Source organism: Moschus berezovskii, chromosome 16, assembly GCF_049115385.1.
Source record: "Moschus berezovskii isolate FMDL1 chromosome 16, NW_MosBer_1.0, whole genome shotgun sequence".
Lineage (NCBI taxonomy): Eukaryota > Metazoa > Chordata > Mammalia > Artiodactyla > Moschidae > Moschus > Moschus berezovskii.
The window spans coordinates 8,633,091-8,654,091 of record NC_142475.1 but is presented as its reverse complement, the minus strand read 5'-3'; the positions used below and the strand labels follow the sequence as shown (position 1 = coordinate 8,654,091).

Here is a 21,001-nt window from a genome sequence, read left to right as displayed (position 1 = left end):
GACAGAGGCTGGCTGCTCCAGTACTGAAATGAGACCTGTATATACGCTATCTACAAGAAACCAACTTCAGACCGAGGGACACACACAGACTCAAAGTAAGGGGATGGGAAAAAATATTACACGCAAGTGGAAATCAAAAGAAAGCTGGGGTAGCAATAATCACATCAGACAAAACAGACAATATTTTAATGAATTTCTCACTTGGAGGATAATTGCTTTATAGTATTGTGTCAGTTTCTGCCATGCATCAACATGAATCGGCCACAGGTATACATACGTTCCCTCCCTCTTGAATCTCTCACCTCCCACCCGATCTCACCCATCTAGATGGACACAGGGCACCAAGTTTGAGATCCCTGAATCATACAGCAAATTTCCACTGGCTAAACATTCTACATTCCATAATGTATATATTTCAACATTAGTCCTTCAATTTGTCCCTCCCTGTGTCCACAGGTCTGCTCTCTACGTCTGTGTGTCCACTGCTGTCCTAAAGATAGGTTCATCAGTACCATCTTTCTAGATCTCATATATATGCATTGATATGTCATATTTACTTTTCTCTTTCTGACTTACTTCACTCTGCATAATAGGCTGTAGGTTCATCCACCTCATTAGAACTGACTCAAATGTATTCCTTTTTATGGTTGAATAATATTCCATTGTATATAGGTACCACAACTTCTTTATCTATTCATCTGCTTATGGGCATCCACATTGCTTCCATGTCCTAGCAACTGTAAACAATGTTGCAATGAACATTGAGGTACATGTCGTTTTAATTATGGTTCCCCCAGAGTATATGCCCAGTAGTGGGATTGCTGGGTCATATGGTAACTTTATTCCTGGTTTTTTTTAAGGAATCCCCATACCATTCTCCATAGTGACTGTATCAATTTACATTCCTAGCAATAATGCAAGAGGGTTACCTTTTCTCCATACCCTCTTCAGCATTTCTTCTCTGTAAATTTTTTCATGTTGACCATTCTGAACAGTATGAGGTGATATTCTTTGTAGTTTTGATTTGTATTTCTCTAGTAACTAGTGATGTTGAGCATCTTTTCATGTATTTATTAGCCATCTGTCTTCTTTGGAGAAATGTCTGTTTAGATCTTCTGCCCAATTTTTTGATTGGGTTGTTTGTTTTTCTGATACTGAGTTGAATGAGCTGCTTGTATATTTTGGAGAGTACTCCTTTGTCAGTTGTTTCATTCGCTATGATTCTCTTCCATTCTAAGGGTTTTATTTTCAACTGCTCACACCTCTGATCGTTGTTTAGTCACTCAGTCATTTCCGACTCTTTGTGACCCATGGACTGCAGAACTCCAAGCTTCCCTGTCCTTCACTATCTCCTGGAGCTTGCTCAAACTCACGTCCTTGAGTCAGTGATGGCATCCAACTATCTCATCCTCTGTTGTCTCTTTCTCCTCCTGCCCTCAGTCTTTCCCAGCATCAGGATATTTTCTAATGAGTCAGCTCTGCACATCAGGCAGCCAAAGTACTAGAGCTTCAGCTTCAGCCTCAGATTTATTTCCTTTAGGATTGACTGTTTTAATCTCCTTGCTGTCCAAGGGACTCTCAAGTCTTCTCCAGCACCACATTTCAAAAGCATCAATTCTTCGGCCCTCAGCTTTCTTTATGGTCCAACTCTCACATCCGTACATGACTGGTGGAAAAGCCATAGCTTTGACTATATGGACCTTTGTCGGCAAACAATGAGAATTTTATTAATACTTCTTTTTTCAATCAAGATTCATTTCTTTTTCTTCTCTGATTGCTGTGGCTAGGAATTCCAAAACTATGCTGAATAATAGTGATGAAGAGTAGGTACCCTTGTCTTGTTCCTGAGGAAATGCTTTCAGTTTTTCGCTGCTGAGAATATTTGCTGTGAGTTTATCATATATGGCCTTTATTATGTTGAGGTATGATCCTTTTATACATACTTTCTGGAGAGGGTTTCTTTTTTTAAAAACCATAAATGGGTGTTGAATTTGGTCAAAAGCTTCCTCTGCATCTTTTGATCATACAGCTTCTAGCTTTCAATTTGTTTATATGGTGCATCACATTGTTTTATATGCATGTATTGAAGAATCCTTGCATCCCTGGGATAAAGTCCACTTGATCAGGATGTATGATCCTTTTGATGTGCTGTTGGACTCTGTTTGCTGGAATTTTGTTGAGGATTTTTGCATCTATGTTCATAAGTGATGTTGGCCTGTAGTTTTTTTTTTCCCTAGCATCTTTGACTGGTTATGGAGTCAGGGTGATGGTGGCCTCGTATGTTCAGTTTAGTTTTCCTTCCTCTACAATTTTCTGGAGAAGTTTGAGCAGTATAGGTGTTCAGTTCAGTTCAGTCGCTCAGTCGTGTCCGACTCTCCGCGACCCCATGAATCACAGCACGCCAGGCCTCCCTGTCCATCACCAACTCCCGGAGTACACTCAAACTCATGTCCACAGAGTCGGTGATGCCATCCAGCCATCTCATTCTCCGTCGTCCCCTTCTCCTCCCGCCCCCAACCTTTCCCAGCATCAGACTCTTTTCCAGTGAGTCAGCTCGTCTCATGAGGTGGCCAAAGTATTGGAGTTTCAGCTTTAGCATCAGTCCCTCCAATGAACATCCAGGATTGATCTCCTTTAGAATGGACTGGTTGGATCTCCTTGCAGTATAAGGGACTCTCAAGAGTCTTCTCCAACACCACAGTTCAAAAGCATCGATTCTTCGGCGATCAGCTTTCTTCACAGTCCAACTCTCACATCCATACATGACCACGGGAAAAACCATTGCCTTGACTAGACGGACCTTGGTCGGCAAAATAATGTCTCTGCTTTTTAATATACTATCAAGGTTGGTCATAACTTTCCTTCCAAGGAGCAAGCGTCTTTTAATTTCATGGCTGCAATCAGCATCTGCAGTGATTTTGGAGCCCAAAAAAACAAAGTCTGACACTGTTTCCACTGTTTTTCCATCTGCTCGACTCAAAGATTTTTGGTAGAAATTGCCTGTGAAGCCCTCTGGCTCTGGGCTTTTGTTCATTGGAAGATATTTTACTACTTTATTTCCATGCTTGTGATTGGTCTGTTCTTAATTTCTATTTCTTCCTGGTTCAATTATAAAAGGTTATACTTTTCTAAGAATTTGTCTATTTCTTCTAGGTTGTGAAATTTATTAGCATATACTTACTTGTAGTAGCCTCTTATGATCCTTTGTATTTCTGCATTGTCTGTTGTAACTTCTTTTTCATTTCTAAGTTTATTGATTTGAGTCTTCTCCCTTTCTTTCTTGATGAGTCTGGCTAATGGTTTGTCAATTTTATCTTCTCTAAGAACCAGCTGTTAGTTTTATTGATCTTTGCTATTGCCGCCTTTTCTTTTTATTTCTGCTCTGATCTTTGTGACTTCACTCCTTCTACTAACTTTGGAGCTTTGTTCTTCTTTTTCTCTTACTGTAAGTATAAGGTTAGGTTGCTTATTCTATGTTTTTCTTGTTTCTTGAGGTAGGTTTGTATTGCGATAAATTTCCCTCTTAACACTGCTTTAATTGCATTCGGTTAAGTCTTGAGATGAGTGCTTTTCATTTCCTCTTTTATCTCTTCACTGACCTCGTGTTCATTCAGAAGTATGATGTTTAGCCTTCGTGTGTTTGTGGTTTTATAGTTTTATTTTGTTGTTGTTTTCTTTTTCCTGTATTTGGTATCTAATCTTAAGAGGACTGTGGTCAGAAAACATGCTTGAAACAATTTCAATTTTTTTATAATTTACCTTGGCTTCATTCATGACACAAGAGGTGACCTATCCTGGAGAAAGCTCCACGTGCACTTGAGAAAAAGTGAAATCTGCTGTTTGTGTATGAAATGCCCTGTGGATACCAATTAGGTCCAACTGGTCCAATGTATCCATTAGAGCTTGTGTTTCCTTATTAATTTTCTGTCTGGGTGATCCATCCATTGTTGTGAGTGAAGTGTTAAAGTCTCCCAATATTATTGTGTTACTGTCATTTTCCCCATTAATTGTTATTAGCATTTGCCTTATGTATTGAGGTCCTCTAATGTTGAGTGCATATATATTTTTAATTGTCACGTATTGATTGATCCTGTAATCATTATGTAGTGTCCTTCCTTATTTCTTGTAACTATTTTAAAGTCCATTTTATCTGAGTATTGCTACTCTTTCTTTTGATTTCCATTTGCATGAGTATCTTTTTCACTTTCATTCTATAGGTGTCATAACCTCTGAATTGCATCTCTGGTAGACAGCATATATAGGGGTCTTGTTTTTGTCAGTCAGTCAGTCAGTTCAGTCGCTCAGTCGTGTCCGACTCTCCGCGACCCCATGAATCACAGCACGCCAGGCCTCCCTGTCCATCACCAACTCCCGGAGTTCACTCAAACTCATGTCCACAGAGTCGGTGATGCCATCCAGCCATCTCATTCTCCGTCGTCCCCTTCTCCTCCCGCCCCCAACCTTTCCCAGCATCAGACTCTTTTCCAGTGAGTCAACTCGTCTCATGAGGTGGCCAAAGTATTGCAGTTTCAGCTTTAGCATCAGTCCCTCCAATGAACATCCAGGATTGATCTCCTTTAGAATGGACTGGTTGGATCTCCTTGCAGTATAAGGGACTCTCAAGAGTCTTCTCCAACACCACAGTTCAAAAGCATCGATTCTTCGGCGATCAGCTTTCTTCACAGTCCAACTCTCACATCCATACATGACCACGGGAAAAACCATTGCCTTGACTAGACGGACCTTGGTCGGCAAAGTAATGTCTCTGCTTTTTAATATACTATCAAGGTTGGTCATAACTTTCCTTCCAAGGAGCAAGCGTCTTTTAATTTCATGGCTGCAATCAGCATCTGCAGTGATTTTGGAGCCCAAAAAAACAAAGTCTGACACTGTTTCCACTGTTTTTCCATCTATTTCCCATGAAGTGATGGGACCAGATGCCATGATCCATCCAGTAATTCCATGTGATTTGGTGGTAGCATTTATTCAACTTACATTTAAAGCAATTATTACTATGTATGATCCTATTACCACTTACTTTATTGTTTTAGGGTTTTTTGCAGGCCTTTTCTTTCTCTTGTATTTCTTCTCTAGACACATTTAGTATTTTTGTAAAGCTGGTTTGGTGTTGCTGAATTTTCTTAACTTTTGTTTGTCTGTAAGCTTTTGATTTCTCCTTCAAATAGGAATGAGATCCTTGCTCAATAGCGTAATGTTGGTTGTAGAGTTTCTCCTTTCATCACTTGAGTATATCAAGCTACTCCCTCCTGGAGAGTCAATAGAAATCTTTCAGTTTCTATTGAAAGATGAGCCATTAGCCTTAAAGGGATCCCCTTGTATGTTATTGTTGCTTTTCCCTTGGTTCATTTAATATTTGTTCTTTGTGTTTAAATTTCATTAGCTCGATTAATGTGTCTTGGCACATTTATCCTTGGGTTTATCCTGTATGGGACTCTCGGGGCTTCCTGGAATAGAATGGCTATTTCCTTTCAAATGTTAGGGACATTTCTAATAGAATCTCCTCAAATATTGTCTCAATACTGTTTCTTTTTGTCTTCTTCTTCAATTTGTATATGGGTGTGCTTACTATTGTCCCAGAGTCCCAGAGGTCTCTGAAACCATCCTTGTTCATCCTTAGTCTTTCTTTATTCTGCTCTGCTTCCTTTATCCACCATTCTATCCTCCACATTACTTACCCATTCTTCTCCCTCAATTTTTCTGCTATTGGTTTCACCTAGTGTATTTTTAATCTCAGTAACTCTGCTGCACATTGCAGATTGTCTCTTCTACTTCTAGGTATTGTTAATCATGTATCATATCTTCTTGATATGTGCATCCAGTCTATCTATGCCTCCATTTTATTTTCAAGATTTTGGATCAACTTTACTATCATTACTCTGAATTCTTTTTCAGGTAGAATGCTTATTTACTCTTCATTTCTTTGTCCTGTGGGTGTTTCCATGTTCCTTCATCTGCTACAGGTGTCTCTGCTTCTTCATTTTGCTTAATTTACTGTGTTTTGTGTCTTCTTTATGTCAGCTGGAAGATCATAGTTCTTAATAATTGTGGAGTCTGTCCCCCGTGGGTGGGGTTGGACTAGTGCCTTGTGAAGATTTCCTGGTTGGAAGGACTTTTACCTGTGTTCTGTGGATAGAGATAGATCCTGTATCTCTGAAGGGCAGTGCCATGTCCAGTAGTGTGTTTTGGAGTGTCTATGTATTTGGTATGGCTATGTGCAGATTTGTGTTCCTGTTTTCCTGAAAGACTGGTGTGGGGTGTCTGCACTGGAGCTTGCTGGCCTTTGGGTGGGCTTGGTCATAGTGTTGAGATGAAGGCCTCTAGGAGAGCTCATGCCAGTTAACATTCCATGGGGTCAGGAGTTCTCTGGCAGTCCAAAATCCTGGACGCAGGTCTCCCACCTTGGGGGTTTAGGTCTGACCCCTTACTGTAGTACCAAGGCTTCACAGGCCAAATAGCATAGAAGATAAGACCTCAAGATTAATGGTGAAACCACACTGAATAACCCAGAAAACTCAAAGAAACTCACACCCTTACAAAGAAAAACGAAGAGAGAAAAAGAGGAAAAAGAAAAAAAAGGGAAGGGGGATAAAAACAGGAGTCAAAAAAGAAGAGAGCGATCAAGGCAATAAACCCATAAACGAAAATGAATAACAACACCTAGACTAGCAAGAATACAAAATCAAAAGCATAGCAAAAAATGCAACATAACTAAAGGGTACTTTGTCGACTTTGCCAAGAAAGGTCCATTTATTTAAAGCTATGGTTTTTCCAGTAGTCATGTATGGATGTGAGATTTGGACCATAAAGAAGGCTGAGTGCCAAAGAATTGATGCTCTCGAACTGTGGTGCTGAAGACTCCTGAAAGTCCCTTGGACAGCAAGATCAAATGAGTCAACCCTAAAGTAAATCAACTCTGAATATTCATTGGAAAGACTGATGCTGAAGCTAAAGCTCCAATACCTTGGCCACCTGATGCGAAGAGCCAACTCATTGGAAAAGACCCTGATGCTGGGAAAGATTGAGGGTAGGAACAGAAGCGGGCATCAGAGAATGAGGTGGTTGGATGGCATCACGGACTCAACGGACATAACTTTGTGCTAACTAGTGAAGGGAAGGAAAGTCTGGTGTGCTGCAGTCCATGGGGTCACAAAGAGTTGAACATGACTTACAACTGAACAATAACAACAACTGTAAAAATAGGGAAATAAAATTAATTTAAAAATAAGATAGTTTTTAAAAAGTAATACAAAATAAAAATGGAATAATATAGAAAGAACAACATAGAATAATATGGAAAAGAAACAAAGAAAATTAGACTGAGTGGCAGTAAGAGGATTCCTCATGACTCCTCACAATTCCTGTGTTTTCCACCCCACACAGTGTGCTGCAGGCACTCTTACTCAGAAAGTTCTCGTACTTCTAGGAGGTCCATGGACCTGCGTGGACAGAGTCGGGTCGGCGCAGTCTCAGCCTGGCCTTACTCCGGCCTGAACTCGCTCCCAAAGGTGACAGCTGCCCCTAAACCCCAGTCTCCGGCTCATCGCGAGGGCTCCGTGTGCTGCACCTGACGCTGCAGGAGCTACTCCCTTTCTATGCTTCAGTCACAGCCCCTGGTGGTCAGCTTTGGTTTCGGGCTAACGTTTGCTTGTAGGCCACCCTCCAGTGTCTGTTCCCCACCCAGGCAAGAAGGGGCAAAGACCAAGGCTTATTAGGGCCACGTTTTCAACTGGGCTGGGGAGAAGGTAGCATACGGCATCATTCACTGTGATGTACCAGTGAGTGTCTGCAGCAGTAGGACCTGCGGCATGTTGTTACAGTCTGAGACGTCACGTGTGCTCTCCCAGAGGAGTTGGCCTTGGGTCATGAGTCCCTAGGAAGAGCCAAGCTGCTCAAGCTCTGAGCAAGGTATGGGCAGTAACCTGTGCCTGCTCATCGCCTGGTGGCAGATGTTACCTGGGGTTGGGACCCCAGCGGCAGTGTTTTGTCTGCTGTCAGGCACTTCCCCTAGCTTTGGCAGTAGCTAGTGGCTTATGGTTCCTGCTTTGGGATCATAAACAGCAGTTACGTCTAATGCCAGCAGCACTCTTACTGGTTTGGCCAAAACGGTGGCCACCGCTGGGCACACAGCCACTGTCTGTGACTGCACAGAATTAAGAATGGCCTCGGAACAAAGATCTCTTTCCTCTCTGGGCTGCCCAGTCTTTTCCCTCAACTCCCCCAGTTGTGTCATACTAGACCCCTGGAGAAGGCAATGGCAACCCACTCCAATACTCTTGCCTGGAAAATTCAATGGACAGAGGAGCCTGGTGGGCTGCAGTCCATGGGATCGCTAAGAGTCGGACGTGACTGAGCTACTTCACTTTCACTTTTCACTTTCATGCATTGGAGAAGGAAATGGCAACCCACTCCAGTGTTCTTGCCTGGAGAATCCCAGGGACAGGGGAGCCTGGTGGGCTGCCGTCTATGGGGTCGCACAGAGTCGGACACGACTGAAGCAACTTAGCAGCAGCAGACCCCTCAGAGTATCCTTATGGCAGCCAGTACCAGTCCTCTCTCTTGGGGCCAAAACCTGAGCCTAAGCCTCAGCACCCGACCCACTCCCTCTGCTGCAGGCACAGGCATGCAAGCCGCTCTTTGGCTATTATGTGCTGTTCAGCAATGATCTCTGTGATGAATTCTCTCCATTTTGCCTTCTAAGCACCTGTCCATGAGGGGGTTCCAAAGTGTGCAGAAACTTTTCCTCTTTCATGACTCTCTTCCCAGAATGCAGGTCCCCACCCTGAAATTTTCTTTTTATTTTAATCTTTATCTTTTGCCCTACCTCTTTCTAAGGAGACTGGCTTGCCTTTTTGGAAGTCTGGGTTCTCCTTCCAGCGTGCAGAAGGTGTTCAGAAGGAGCTGTTCCATATGCAGATGAATTTTTGATGCATTTGTGGGGAGGGAGGTGATGGCCCCATCTTATTATTCTTCCATCTTGGAAGTCCTCGCCAAAATAGACTTTAAAATAAAGACTGTTTCAAGAAACAAAGAAGGTCACTACATAATGATAAAGTGATCAAACCAAGAAAAGTATTTAACAATTATATTTATGCACCCACCACAGGAGCACCATAGGAGCAGCTCAATAAATAAGGCAAATGCTAACAACAGTAAAAGGTGAAATCAAAACAGTAAGGAATTTTAACACCTCAAAAAATACCTCAAATATACAAATAGATCTTCAAGGCAGAAAATAAATTAGGAAATACAAGCTTTAAGTGACACAATACACCAGGTAGATTTAATGGATATCTATAGGACATCCCAGCTAAAAGTGACAGAATATATTATCTTCTCAAGTGCACATGGAACATTCTCTAAGATAGATCACATCTTGGGTCACAAAGCAAGCCTCAGTAAATTTAACAAAATCAAAATTTTATCAAGCATCTTTTCTGACCACAATACTATGAGATTAGAAAACAAGATTAAATATTAAAATAAAAACATGCTAGCTACACAATACATTACTAAATAACCAAGAGATCACTTAAGAAATCAAAGAGGAAATTTTTAAAATAATGGAAACAAATGACAATGAAAACATGATGACCCAAAACCTATGGGATGCAGCAAAAGCACTTCTGAAAGGGAAGTTCATTGCAATTCAACCTCACCTCAAGAAACAAGAAAAATCTCAAGTAAATAATCTAACCTTACAACTAAAGCAACCACAGAAAGAACAATAAAACCTAAACTTAGTGGAAGAAAAGAAATCATAAAGATTAGAGGAGAAATCAATGAAACAAAAATGAAGAAAATGAAAGCAAGGATCAATAAAAGTTGGTTTTTTAAGAAGATAAAATTGATAAACTATTAGCCAGATGCCTCAAGAAAAAAAAAGGGGAGGGGAGAGGAATCAAATCAATAAAATTTGAATTGAAAAAGGAAAAATTACAACTGACACTGCAGAAATACAAAGGATCATAGGAAAATATTACAAGCAACTATATGCAAACAAGATAAATAAGCCAGAAGAAATGGACAAATTCATACTAAGGTACAACATTCCAAGACTGAACCAGGAAGAAACATAAATTTAAACAGACCAATCATATGTAATTAAACTGAAACTATAATTATAAATATTGTATATTAATGCATATATATGACATCTAAACAGATGGTACTGGTGAACCTACCTACAGGGCAGCAACAGAGACACAGACAGAGAACAGACTTGTGGACTCGGGGGAGGCAGCGGAGGGCACTAATTCAGAGGCAGCATGAAGACAAACATGGCTGTATGGAGAACCAGAGCCAGTGGGAATTTGCTGGATGAGTCAGGGAGCTCAGATCCAGGGCTCTGGGACAACTGAGAGGGGCGGGATGGGTGAGAGGAGAGAAGGAGCTTCAAGAGGAAGGGGACGTAGGTATACCTAGGCTGATTCACGCTGATGCTCGGCAGAAACCAACACAGTACTGCAAAGCAATTATCCTTCAGTTAAAAAGAAATAAATTAAAAAGCAAAAAATTAACTTTTAACGAAAGTGGTGCTGGGAAAACTGGAGAAGTACATGTAAAAGAACAAAACTAGAACACTCCCTAATACACAAAAAATAAACTCAAAAAGGATTAGAAACTATAAAAACTCTTAGATGAAAACACAGGTAAAATACATTTGATATAAATGTATTTTGATATAAATTTGATATAAATTACATCAAGATTTTTTTTTTACTCACCTCTTAGAGTAATTAAAATAAAAATAAACTGATGGGATCTAATTGAAAGCTTCTGCATAGCAAAGTATAAGCAAGATAAAAAGACAACTCACATAATGGAAGAAAATACTTGTAAATGAAGAAATTGACAAGGGCTTAATCTCCAAAATATACAAACAACTCATGTATGGCAAGCCACTCCAGTACTATTGCCTGGGAAATCCCATGGATGGAGGAGCCTGGTAGGCTGCAGTCCGTGGGGTCGCTAAGGGTTAGACACAACTGAGCAACTTTACTTTCACTTTTCACTTTCACACATTGGAGAAGGAAATGGCAACCCACTCCAGTGTTCTTGCCTGGAGAATCCCAGGGAAGGGGGAGCCTGGTGGGCTTCCGTCTATGGGGTCACACAGAGTCGGACACGACTGAAGTGACTTAGCAGCAGCAGCATGTAACTCAATATCAAAACAAAAAACCCAAGTAAAAAAATCGGCGGAAGATCTACATAGAAATTTCACTGAAGAAGACATACAGATGGCTAAGAGGCCCATGAAAAGATGCTCAACATGGCTAATTACTACAGAAATTCAAATCAAAACTACAATGAGATACCACCTCACACTGGTTAGAATGGCCATCATCAAAAATATCTACATACAAGAAAAAAAATCTACACACAGGAAATGCTGGAGAGGGTGTGGAAAAAATGGAATCCTCTTGTACTGTTGGTGGGAATGTAAACTGATACAGCCACTATGAAGAACAGAAAGGAGGATCCTTAAAAAACTAAACTAGAACTAGCATATTACCTAGCAATCCCAGTACTGGGCGTATACCCTGAGAAAACCACAACGCAAAAAGAAACAAGTACCCCGGTATTCACTGCAGCACTATTTACAATAGCCAGAACATGCAAGCAATATAAATGTCCACTGACAGATGAAAGGATAAAGAAGTTGTGGTCCATATATACAATGGAATATTACTCAACCATAAAATGGGATGAAATCAGACCCTTTGTAGAGATATTGATGGACCGGAGCCTGTCATACAAAGTAAAATAAGTCAGAAAGAGAAAAACAAACATCTTATATTAATGTGGAATCTGGAAAAACGATATAGATAAAACGATTTGCAGGGCAGGAACAGAGACAGACATAGGGAACGGACATGTGGATACAAAGGCAGGGTGGGGAGGACTGGATGAATTGGCAGGTTAGGGTTGACATATATACACTGCTGCTGCTGCTGCTAAGTCGCTTCAGTCGTGTCCGACTCTGTGCGACCCCGCAGACAGCAGCCTACCAGGCTCACCCATCCCTGGGCTTCTCCAGGCAAGAACACTGGAGAGGGTTGTCATTTCCTTCTCCAATGCATGAAAGTGAAAAGTGAAAGTGAAGTCGCTCAGTCATGTCCGACTCTTCGCGACCCCATGGACTGCAGCCTACCAGGCTCCTCTGTCCATGGAATTTTCCAGGCAAGAGTACTGGAGTGGGGTGCCATTATGTAAAAATAGCTAGTGGGAACCTGGAGCTAGCTCAGCTAAGGTCCATGATGATGCCGATGGGTGGGATGGGGGAGGGACGGAGGTCCAAGGGCAGGGGATGTATGAACACATATAGCTGATTCACTTTGTTGTAAAACAGAAACTAACAGAACACCGTAAACCAATTATACTCCAATAAAAATACAAAATAAATTCTAGGACATCAACTATTTTTTTCAAGTCATTAGAAGCAATTTGAAAATTTCCAGTTTCACTAGTCAATTAGCAAAGAAAAAAAGAGATAAAATCTGTATTCTCTAAAGACTCTGCTTCCATTTTATCCTTGTGCTGCTAGTCAGACCATAAAGGTAATAATAATTTTAATAGCAACACTAATCTATTTAATAGTTCCAATGTCAAGTACTGAATTTTTTATATATTAACATTTAATTCTCAAATGTGAAAACAAAGATCTTTTTTTCACATCTGTGTCCTTAGGACCAGCATAGACATAAGATGATGAACGATAAGCATTTGTCAAAAGAATGGACATGTAAAACGGAGAGCTGGAACAATATATGTATTAATAGTATTTAAAACTGCTATCTTCAGACAACTCAGGTTTTGTAAGTGTATAAAATAATAATAAAACAACAGAGCTGAGAGCACCTCAAAAAAGACTTCATTTTATACATGTATTCACTGGTTGACCTTGACAAGTGACTTAATCTCTTTCTGAATCATAAATTATCATATCAGTGATAGTAATAACTTCCTTGAAAATGGACAGAGTTCCTAGCTCTGTGCCAGCTCTCAGTATATGGGGGATGCTGGTTATTCTATCTGATACCATTTTATATCAAAATGGTACAAAAATTTTGAAGTATTACTTGTGAATTGGGAACTTAAACATCAAGACTATTTTAATCCCATGTAAGTGTATATATGTATATATATCAGAGTGAGTTTCAATCATTATTAATTAAACTACAACCTGTAGCGACACAAGAAAGAATTCAAATTAACTTCAGAAAAACACATTCCTGGATTTTACAGAAAACTGTTAAGAGTAAAAATTACCATCTTTGAACTATGACATGAGCATGACCAAGTTATGAAGACCACAGGGACTCTTGCAGCACTTCACCTGAAAGCCACAACGTGCCCTGCCTGCTTTTCCTGTTACTTTTTTCCTGAGCGCTAATCACTCTCTTGTACTCCTACTTGTTCTGCTGTTTGTTTCTCGCATCTCTTCTGACTACAGCACAAGCTCCATGAAGGCAGGTATGTTCATCTGCTTTTAACTGCTAAGTTACCTGAGACACAGACGGTACTCAACACTTGAGCGTGGCTTTGAATAAATGAAAGCAGAAGATGAGGCACAGTGAGATTAAATACCTATGTTTAGCTGGTGAATAGCTGAACAGGGTGAAATATCCAGGACTTCCAGATACTCATCTAGGGCTCTTTTCAGCTCTCCAAGCACTCTCTTTTCTGAAAGTTTTGTTTTCTCTGTTAGTAGCTGGCAGAATGAGCAGTATTTTTTAAATGTGTAAATAATCTCTATCCATCATTTGAGGGTTTTTAGCACATTTTATTTGAGGTGCTTCTAAAATGGGCTTCCCTGGTGGCTCAGAAGGTTCATTCACCTGCAACATGGAAGACCTGGGTTCGATCCCCGGGTTGGGAAGATCCCCTGGAGAAGAACTATGTAAATAATCCCTATCCCTCATTTGAGGGTTTCTAGCACATTTTATTGGAGAAGGAAATGGCAACCCACTCCAGTGTTCTTGCCTGGAGAATCCCAGGGACGGGGGAGCCTGGTGGGCTTCCGTCTATGCGGTCACACAGAGTCGGACACGACTGAAGTGACTTAGCAGCAGCAGCAGCAGCACATTTTATCTGAGATGCTTCTACAACTCCCAGTATAAAAGCAAAATAGATTTTTATTCCAAATTTCTACAACATTGAAGATTCTATATGAAAAATATTGGCAAGTTCATAACAGTCAAACAATAATGCCATGAGCCTGCATCTGTTTGTAAAACACTTTAAAGATGGACCACAAAAAGCCTAATTTCTAATCAGCTGAATTCTTCTTTAAAAGTAAGATTTCTTCTTTAAAACTTAACAGCTGAACTGAGCCAACTACCTGTTAAAGGAAACTAAGCTGGGAAGTCAAAATTTAGAGTCTCTCCTAATAGTCAAAGGATGAGGAAGTAAGTAACGAGGGAGCCCCAGGAAGACAAACTAATGATCAGACTCATCACCTTTTTTTACCTCCACAAGTATATTTTGCAATCTATATTTTTTTACTAAACAACTATTAATCAAACAGGAGAGAAGAATACATATGTTTTCAAATACGCAAGAGTTCAAAAAATCTAATTACCACATACCTAGTCTAGGGTGGGGCTTCCCAGGTAGTGCTAGTGGTAAAGATCCTGCCTGTCAGTTTAGGAGACAAGAGATTCAGGTTCCATCCCTGGGTTGGGAAGATGTCCTGGAGGAGAGCATGGCCACCCAATCCAATATTCTTGCCTGGAGAATCCCATGGACAGAGGAGCCTGGCGAGCTACAGTCCAAGGGGTCACAAAGAGTCGGACATGAGACTTAACATACACACAGACCAGGATGATGCCTGGAGAGTTATTTCTAGAAAGTAAGTGAGTAAACCAAAAAAAAGAAGAAAATATGGTTACAGGAAACACTAGTTCCAATTCAGGAGAACTGCACAAGGATATTCGAGCTGACAGTATCCATCTAACCTAGATGAGCTTAAACTGGGGCAGGAGGATGGAGGCTCCTGGAAGGAAGTCACTCAAGGAAAAAGCACATTTGATAGGATATGTAATATGACCAAGTTTAAAATAAAACAAGGCCATGACAAAGGAAAAAGGCACAAGAATAAGTGAAAGACAATCAGGAACTCCAAGGTAACAAAAACGGAACATAAGAAAATATAATCATAGTACTTTGACTGACTTCATGTAAATTTCCTAAAGGAAATCAACCCTGAATATTCATTGAAGGACTGATGCTGAAGCTGAGGCTCCAATACTCTGGCCACCTGATGCGAAGAGCTGACTCATTAGAAAAGACCCTGATGCTGGGAAAGATTGAAGGTGGGAGGAGAAGGGGACAACGGAGATGGTTGGAGGCATCACTGACTCAATGGACATGAGTTTGAGCAAACTCCAGGAGAGAGTGAAGGACAGGGAAGCCTGGCATGCAGCGGTCCATGGGGTCGCAGGGAATCGGACAAAACTGAGCCACTGAACAAAATGATATTTACTTATTAACAATACACATTTTAGAATTTTAGAATTCTCCAAGACAAAGATTTAATCATGGTTGTAACTGGGTAGATTGTAAATACTATACACCTCATAAAATTAAGAAGTTTATAATTTGTGAAGAGGAAGACAAAACGTGAACTTAAAGTAGATTACAGATACTAACACTGCCATCTTACCAAAAGGAGAGTAAAAAGATTGTAGTTGATGAAAAATAAACAAAGTTTGGGAGATTAGGACTGACACATACATACTACTATACATAAAACAGATAACTATTAAGTATCTACTGTATAGCCCAAGGAACTCTACTCAATACTCCATAATGACCCATATGGGAAAGAATCTAAAAAAGAGTGGATATACATATACGTATTACTGATTCACTTTGTGGTCCATCAGAAAATAACACAGTATTATAAATCAACTATACTTTAGTAAAAATTAATTTAAAAAGAAACAAAGGTACAACAATACTAAATTTCAAAGATAACTATGGAGAAACTAAACATATTAATAATTTATATTTGGAAGATGACGAAATTGATATTTAAAATGGACATATCAAGAAAAGAACTAAAAGCGGTTATATACGGAGGTCAAAATTGTGATTTCTTAAGAACAAATGGATTGTTACTCTAATAAAAAAAAAAATCACACAGAGGTGGAGAATTGGCTCACTCAAATTCCAAATTCTTTTGCATAAAACTCCTTTGTCACATTCAGTTCAGTTCGGTCGCTCAGTCATGTCGACTCTCTGCGACCCCATGAATCACAGCACGCCAGGCCTCCCTGTCCACCACCAACTCCCGGAGTTCACCCAAACACATGTCCATAGAGTCGGTGATGCCATCCAGCCATCTCATTCTCGGTCGACCCCTTCTCCTCCCGCCCCCAACCTTTCCCAGCATCAGACTCTCTTCCAGTGAATCAACTCATCGCATGAGGTGGCCAAAGTATTGCAGTTTCAGCTTTAGCATCAGTCCCTCCAATGAACACCCTGGATTGATCTTCTCCAGAATGGACTGGTTGGATCTCCTTGCAGTCCAAGGGACTCTCAAAACTCTTCTCCAACACCACAGTTCAAAAGCATCAATTCTTCGGCGATCAGCCTTCTTCACAGTACAACTCTCACATCCATACACGACCACGGGAAAAACAACAGCCTTGACTGGACGGACCTTGGTTGGCAAAGTAATGTCTCTGCTTCTTAATATACTATCTAGATTGGTCATAACTTTCCTTCCAAGGAGCAAGCGTCTTTTAATTTCATGGCTGCAATCAGCATCTGCAGTGATTTTGGAGCCCAAAAAAATAAAGTCTGACACTGTTTCCACTGTTTTTCCATCTATTTCCCATGAAGTGATGGGACCAGATGCCATGATCTTTGTTTTCTGAATGTTGAGCTTCAAGCCAACCTTTTCACTCTCCTCTTTCACTTTCATCAAGAGGCTTTTGTCACATTAGAAAAGTCCAAATCTTTACTGTCGTTCTGTAACTCAAAGGCACTTTTGGAAGTTATTAAAGGGGGAGTTTTGGAGTATTTCCCTATTTCTTGGAAAGACATGGGCACAGATTACAAACTCAAATAATTTTGTAAACCTAAGAAATTAAGTAGGTAAAGGTAAGAAAATAAGAGTTGTTTTTAGTAACTCTCAACTCAAAAGTAATGAACTATAATGAATTACTATTACTTAGCTGGTTAGAGATTCTTTCAGTGCTGATGACAGTTTAGAAATGAACAAAAAGAAAACTACAAAGTTAATATCCCTTGCCTTCTCCCAACTTTAAGATTTTTAGCAGCTGGAGTTTCACAGAAATGTCGTTCATCAGAAATACTTAACACAAGCATCTGGGATTCATTCTGTTGCTCTTTACAAAGGATATTCTTTATTTAAAATGCTAAGTTTCTTTTTCATAAGAAATCCATGTTCTGTCCTTCCCATTTCCTGCCAACACTCCATTTTGAGGTGTAGCCTGCTCTAGGAAATTGAAAAGAACTCCCTTCTTACATCAGAAATATCTCTTCATTCCACACGCAACAGCTTCAGGATAGTCCCCAGGGTGTACGGCCTCTAGGGGATCTTCAAACCCACTTTGAGATGGAGCCCCAAGGTAGACAAGTAGATCCAGGCTCCCAAGCCCTCTCCAAATGACACCCTCCAGAAATATAAGTGTTGCAGAGACCTAACCCTCTGATTCCAAGTGTGGGCCACAGAGCATGTGAATAAATTGAAACATCTCCCCCTCCCTATATGTAATTCACTAAAGGAGAAAAATATCTGATACCATTCCAGCAACCATCCACATTAATTCTCCAGAGAGCTAAGTCTCCAGTGATTGAAGCCTTCTTCTCTTAACTCTTTTTTCTCTTCCTACCCTCTCTTTCCATCCTTAGTTGAAAAAGATAATGCTGTTTCTCACCTGGGTCAAGTTGCTTATCTCTGGGCACACTTTGGAAATCTGGTTATTCTGAAGGTGCAGTGTCTTCAGGCCAGGCAGTTTTTCTAACACTGAAGGCATCTTTGTTATGTTCTTTCCATTTAAGATAACGATTTTAGTGTTTATACCACCCTTCAGTGCTCTTATTAACAACCTTTCAGCCATGGGTATGGAAGAGAAACAGTTTCCTTATCACCCATCTTTGGAATCTCTAAATGCAGAATTGGTGTGTCATGGAAACAAAAACATTCTGAGATCTATCATGCTGAAGGCAGGAGCATTGGATAATTTCCCGTGTAAAAGGCAGGGAAGGAAAATAACTGATTCCAGGTTTGGGGCAGGAAATGTACAAGCTAAGCCTAGAATATCTAATACCAGAAACATGACGTTACCAAGGACGAATGAGGTCACATCAGAAGAACACACAAGCCACTTAGGGCTTCCATCTAAAACGGGAAAATTTGAGAATCAGAAGGAATGATGAATGGATCAAAATAAGTTAAAATCAAGACCTCATGGTATCATAAAAATAAAATAAAGCCTCTGATTATATTGGAACTTGCTGGAGAACCAACACTCAAGCCTGAAAAATAATAAATGGAAAGAAATGAAGCATTTATCCTGCTTTTCCAGTACAAATCATATTTTTGTATAACCTAATAAAGTTCTTACTCACTGAAAAATTGAAGTCAATAAATGAGGAAGAAAAAAACAAATTTAGAAAAATCACCATTTTAGCAAACCTAATGAAATAATGGATATATATATAAAGATTATAATTGGATGCTAAATGCATTAGGTGAGAGGTTGATGGGGAACTTTCCAAGTATGAAATCAGGTTAATTACCTACTAATCAATTTTACCATCACTAAAATTGAGACAACCATATATTGTTTTTAGGTCTATCATGGTGTCATACAATAAAAATTAAACAGCAACAATAATAAATATTCTTGAATCTGAGTTTAATCATTCTTCTATATCTAAATACCTTTTACAGAAAATATGAGGAATAGAAAAAAGCTAAATTAATCTCAGGGAAGCAGTCAGCCAAATCTCGAAACTGGGAAATTCTATAAGGCAAATGGTATACAATATTTAACCAACAAATTATGTCATTAATAAAAAGATGGGGAAACTGTTATGAAAAAACAAGACTTAAGAAAAACAACAGTCAAATGCAATCTGTGAATCTTGTTTAGATACTGACTTGAATAAAAATATTTCAGAGTCAACTGAGGAAATTTGATCATGAACACTGTATCAGATGACAGGAATTAATAATTTTGTTATGTATAATAATGACACGGTGGTACTATTTTCTTAAAATGTACCTAACATTTAGAAACGCATCTGAATTTTCAGGTGAATTTTTTATAATAAGTGGGGCAGAAAAGTGAGCGGAAAAAATAGATCAAATAAGATTGACCAAACACTGGTAATTATTGATGCTCAGTAATGGGTAATAGGGGTTCATTGTATTCTTCTTACTATTTTTGTATAATCTTTGAAAATTTCCACATGAATGATTAAGACAAAGGCAAAAGAGTAAGGGAAAAGAGATAAGGGCAAAGATATTTGATTAGAACCCCACTTGGGCCAGTTACGAGGCTAGCAGGCATTTGGGCTACATATGTACCACATCTGGAGGGCTCATTTCCAAAAACTTGAACACTATAAAATGCAGTCTGCATTCAAAGTACTCCGAACACAACTCTATCTTCCTCTGTAATCCCTTCATTCATTCAGCAAACACTTAGGAGTACCTACTATGTGCAACATGGCTCCACTGGGGACAGAAGAGTGAATTAAAACGACAAAAATCTCTCAATGAGATTACATTCTGGAAGGAGGAGAGAAAACAAGCAAATAAGTAAACCGAGTGTGTCAGATGGCATTAGATGCTAAGGAAAAAAATATTAAGAGTTTGCAATTTCAGCGTAACCTGAGACGGCTTCACTGCAAGGGTGCTATCAGAGACAGGAGCTTTTCCAAGTTAAGATGACGAAGCAAGTGCCAAAGGCCCAAAGAAGAATCATTAAATTTATACAGGTTATTATAATGAATATCGGTATCATCATAACAGTTAAATAAAATAATAGAGTTCCAATTGCTAGAATGATCATTTTTTAGGTACTTAATCACTGCTTTTTATTGAAATATCTCTTCTAAACCTTCCAAACCTATTTTCCAGTGTCTTTGATACTGTTTTAGTTTCCTAAGAACAATCATGATGTTACTATCTGAACAAACTAATTGCAAAGCTTTGTTTAAAAAAAAAGAAGTCTCATAAATTCTCCAAGCCAGGCTTCAGCAATATGTGAACCGTGAACTCCCAGATGTTCAAGTAGGTTTTAGAAAAGGCAGAGGCACCAGAGATCAAATTGCCAACATCCACTGGATCATGGAGAAAGCGAGAGAGTTCCAGAAGAGCATCTATTTCTGCTTCATTGACTATACCAAAGCCTTTGACTGTGTGGATCACAATAAACTGTGGAACATTCTGAAAGAGATGGGAATCCCAGACCACCTGACCTGCCTCTTGAGAAACCTGTATGCAGGTCAGGAAGCAACAGTCAGAACTGTACATGGAACAACAGACTGGTTCCAAATAGGAAAAGGAGTGCGTCAAGGCTGTATATTGTCACCTTGCTTATTTAACTTATATGCAGAGTACATCATGAGGAACGCTGGGCTGCAAGAAGCACAAGCTGGAATCAAGGTTGCTGGGAGAAATATCAATAATCTCAGATATGCTGATGACACTACCCTTATGGCAGAAAGTGAAGAGGAACTCAAAAGCCTCTTGATGAAAGTGAAAGAGGAGAGTGAAAAGGTTGGCTTGAAGCTCAACATTCAGAAAACAAAGATCATGGCATCTGGTCCCATCACTTCACGGGAAATAGATGGGAAAACAGTGGAAACTGTCAGACTTTATTTTTGGGAGCTCCAAAATCACTGCAGATGCTGATTGCAGCCATGAAATTAAAAGACGCTTACTCCTTGGAAGGAAAGTTATGATCAACCTTGATAATATATTAAAAAGCAGAGA

At 39.7% G+C, this 21,001-nt stretch overlaps 1 protein-coding gene across 1 annotated transcript in view; it reads right to left on the bottom strand.

Moving 5' to 3' along the window:
• LRRC69 (leucine rich repeat containing 69) overlaps window positions 1-20,481 on the bottom strand; it is a 68,368-nt gene extending 47,887 nt beyond the window's left edge. The window contains exon 1 of the mRNA XM_088844658.1: window positions 17,931-20,481. Coding sequence (XP_088700784.1) covers window positions 17,931-18,113 — 183 coding nt within the window. The 5' untranslated portion in view covers window positions 18,114-20,481. The remainder of the gene's footprint in view (window positions 1-17,930) is intronic.
• Between the last annotated feature and the right edge of the window lie 520 nt (window positions 20,482-21,001).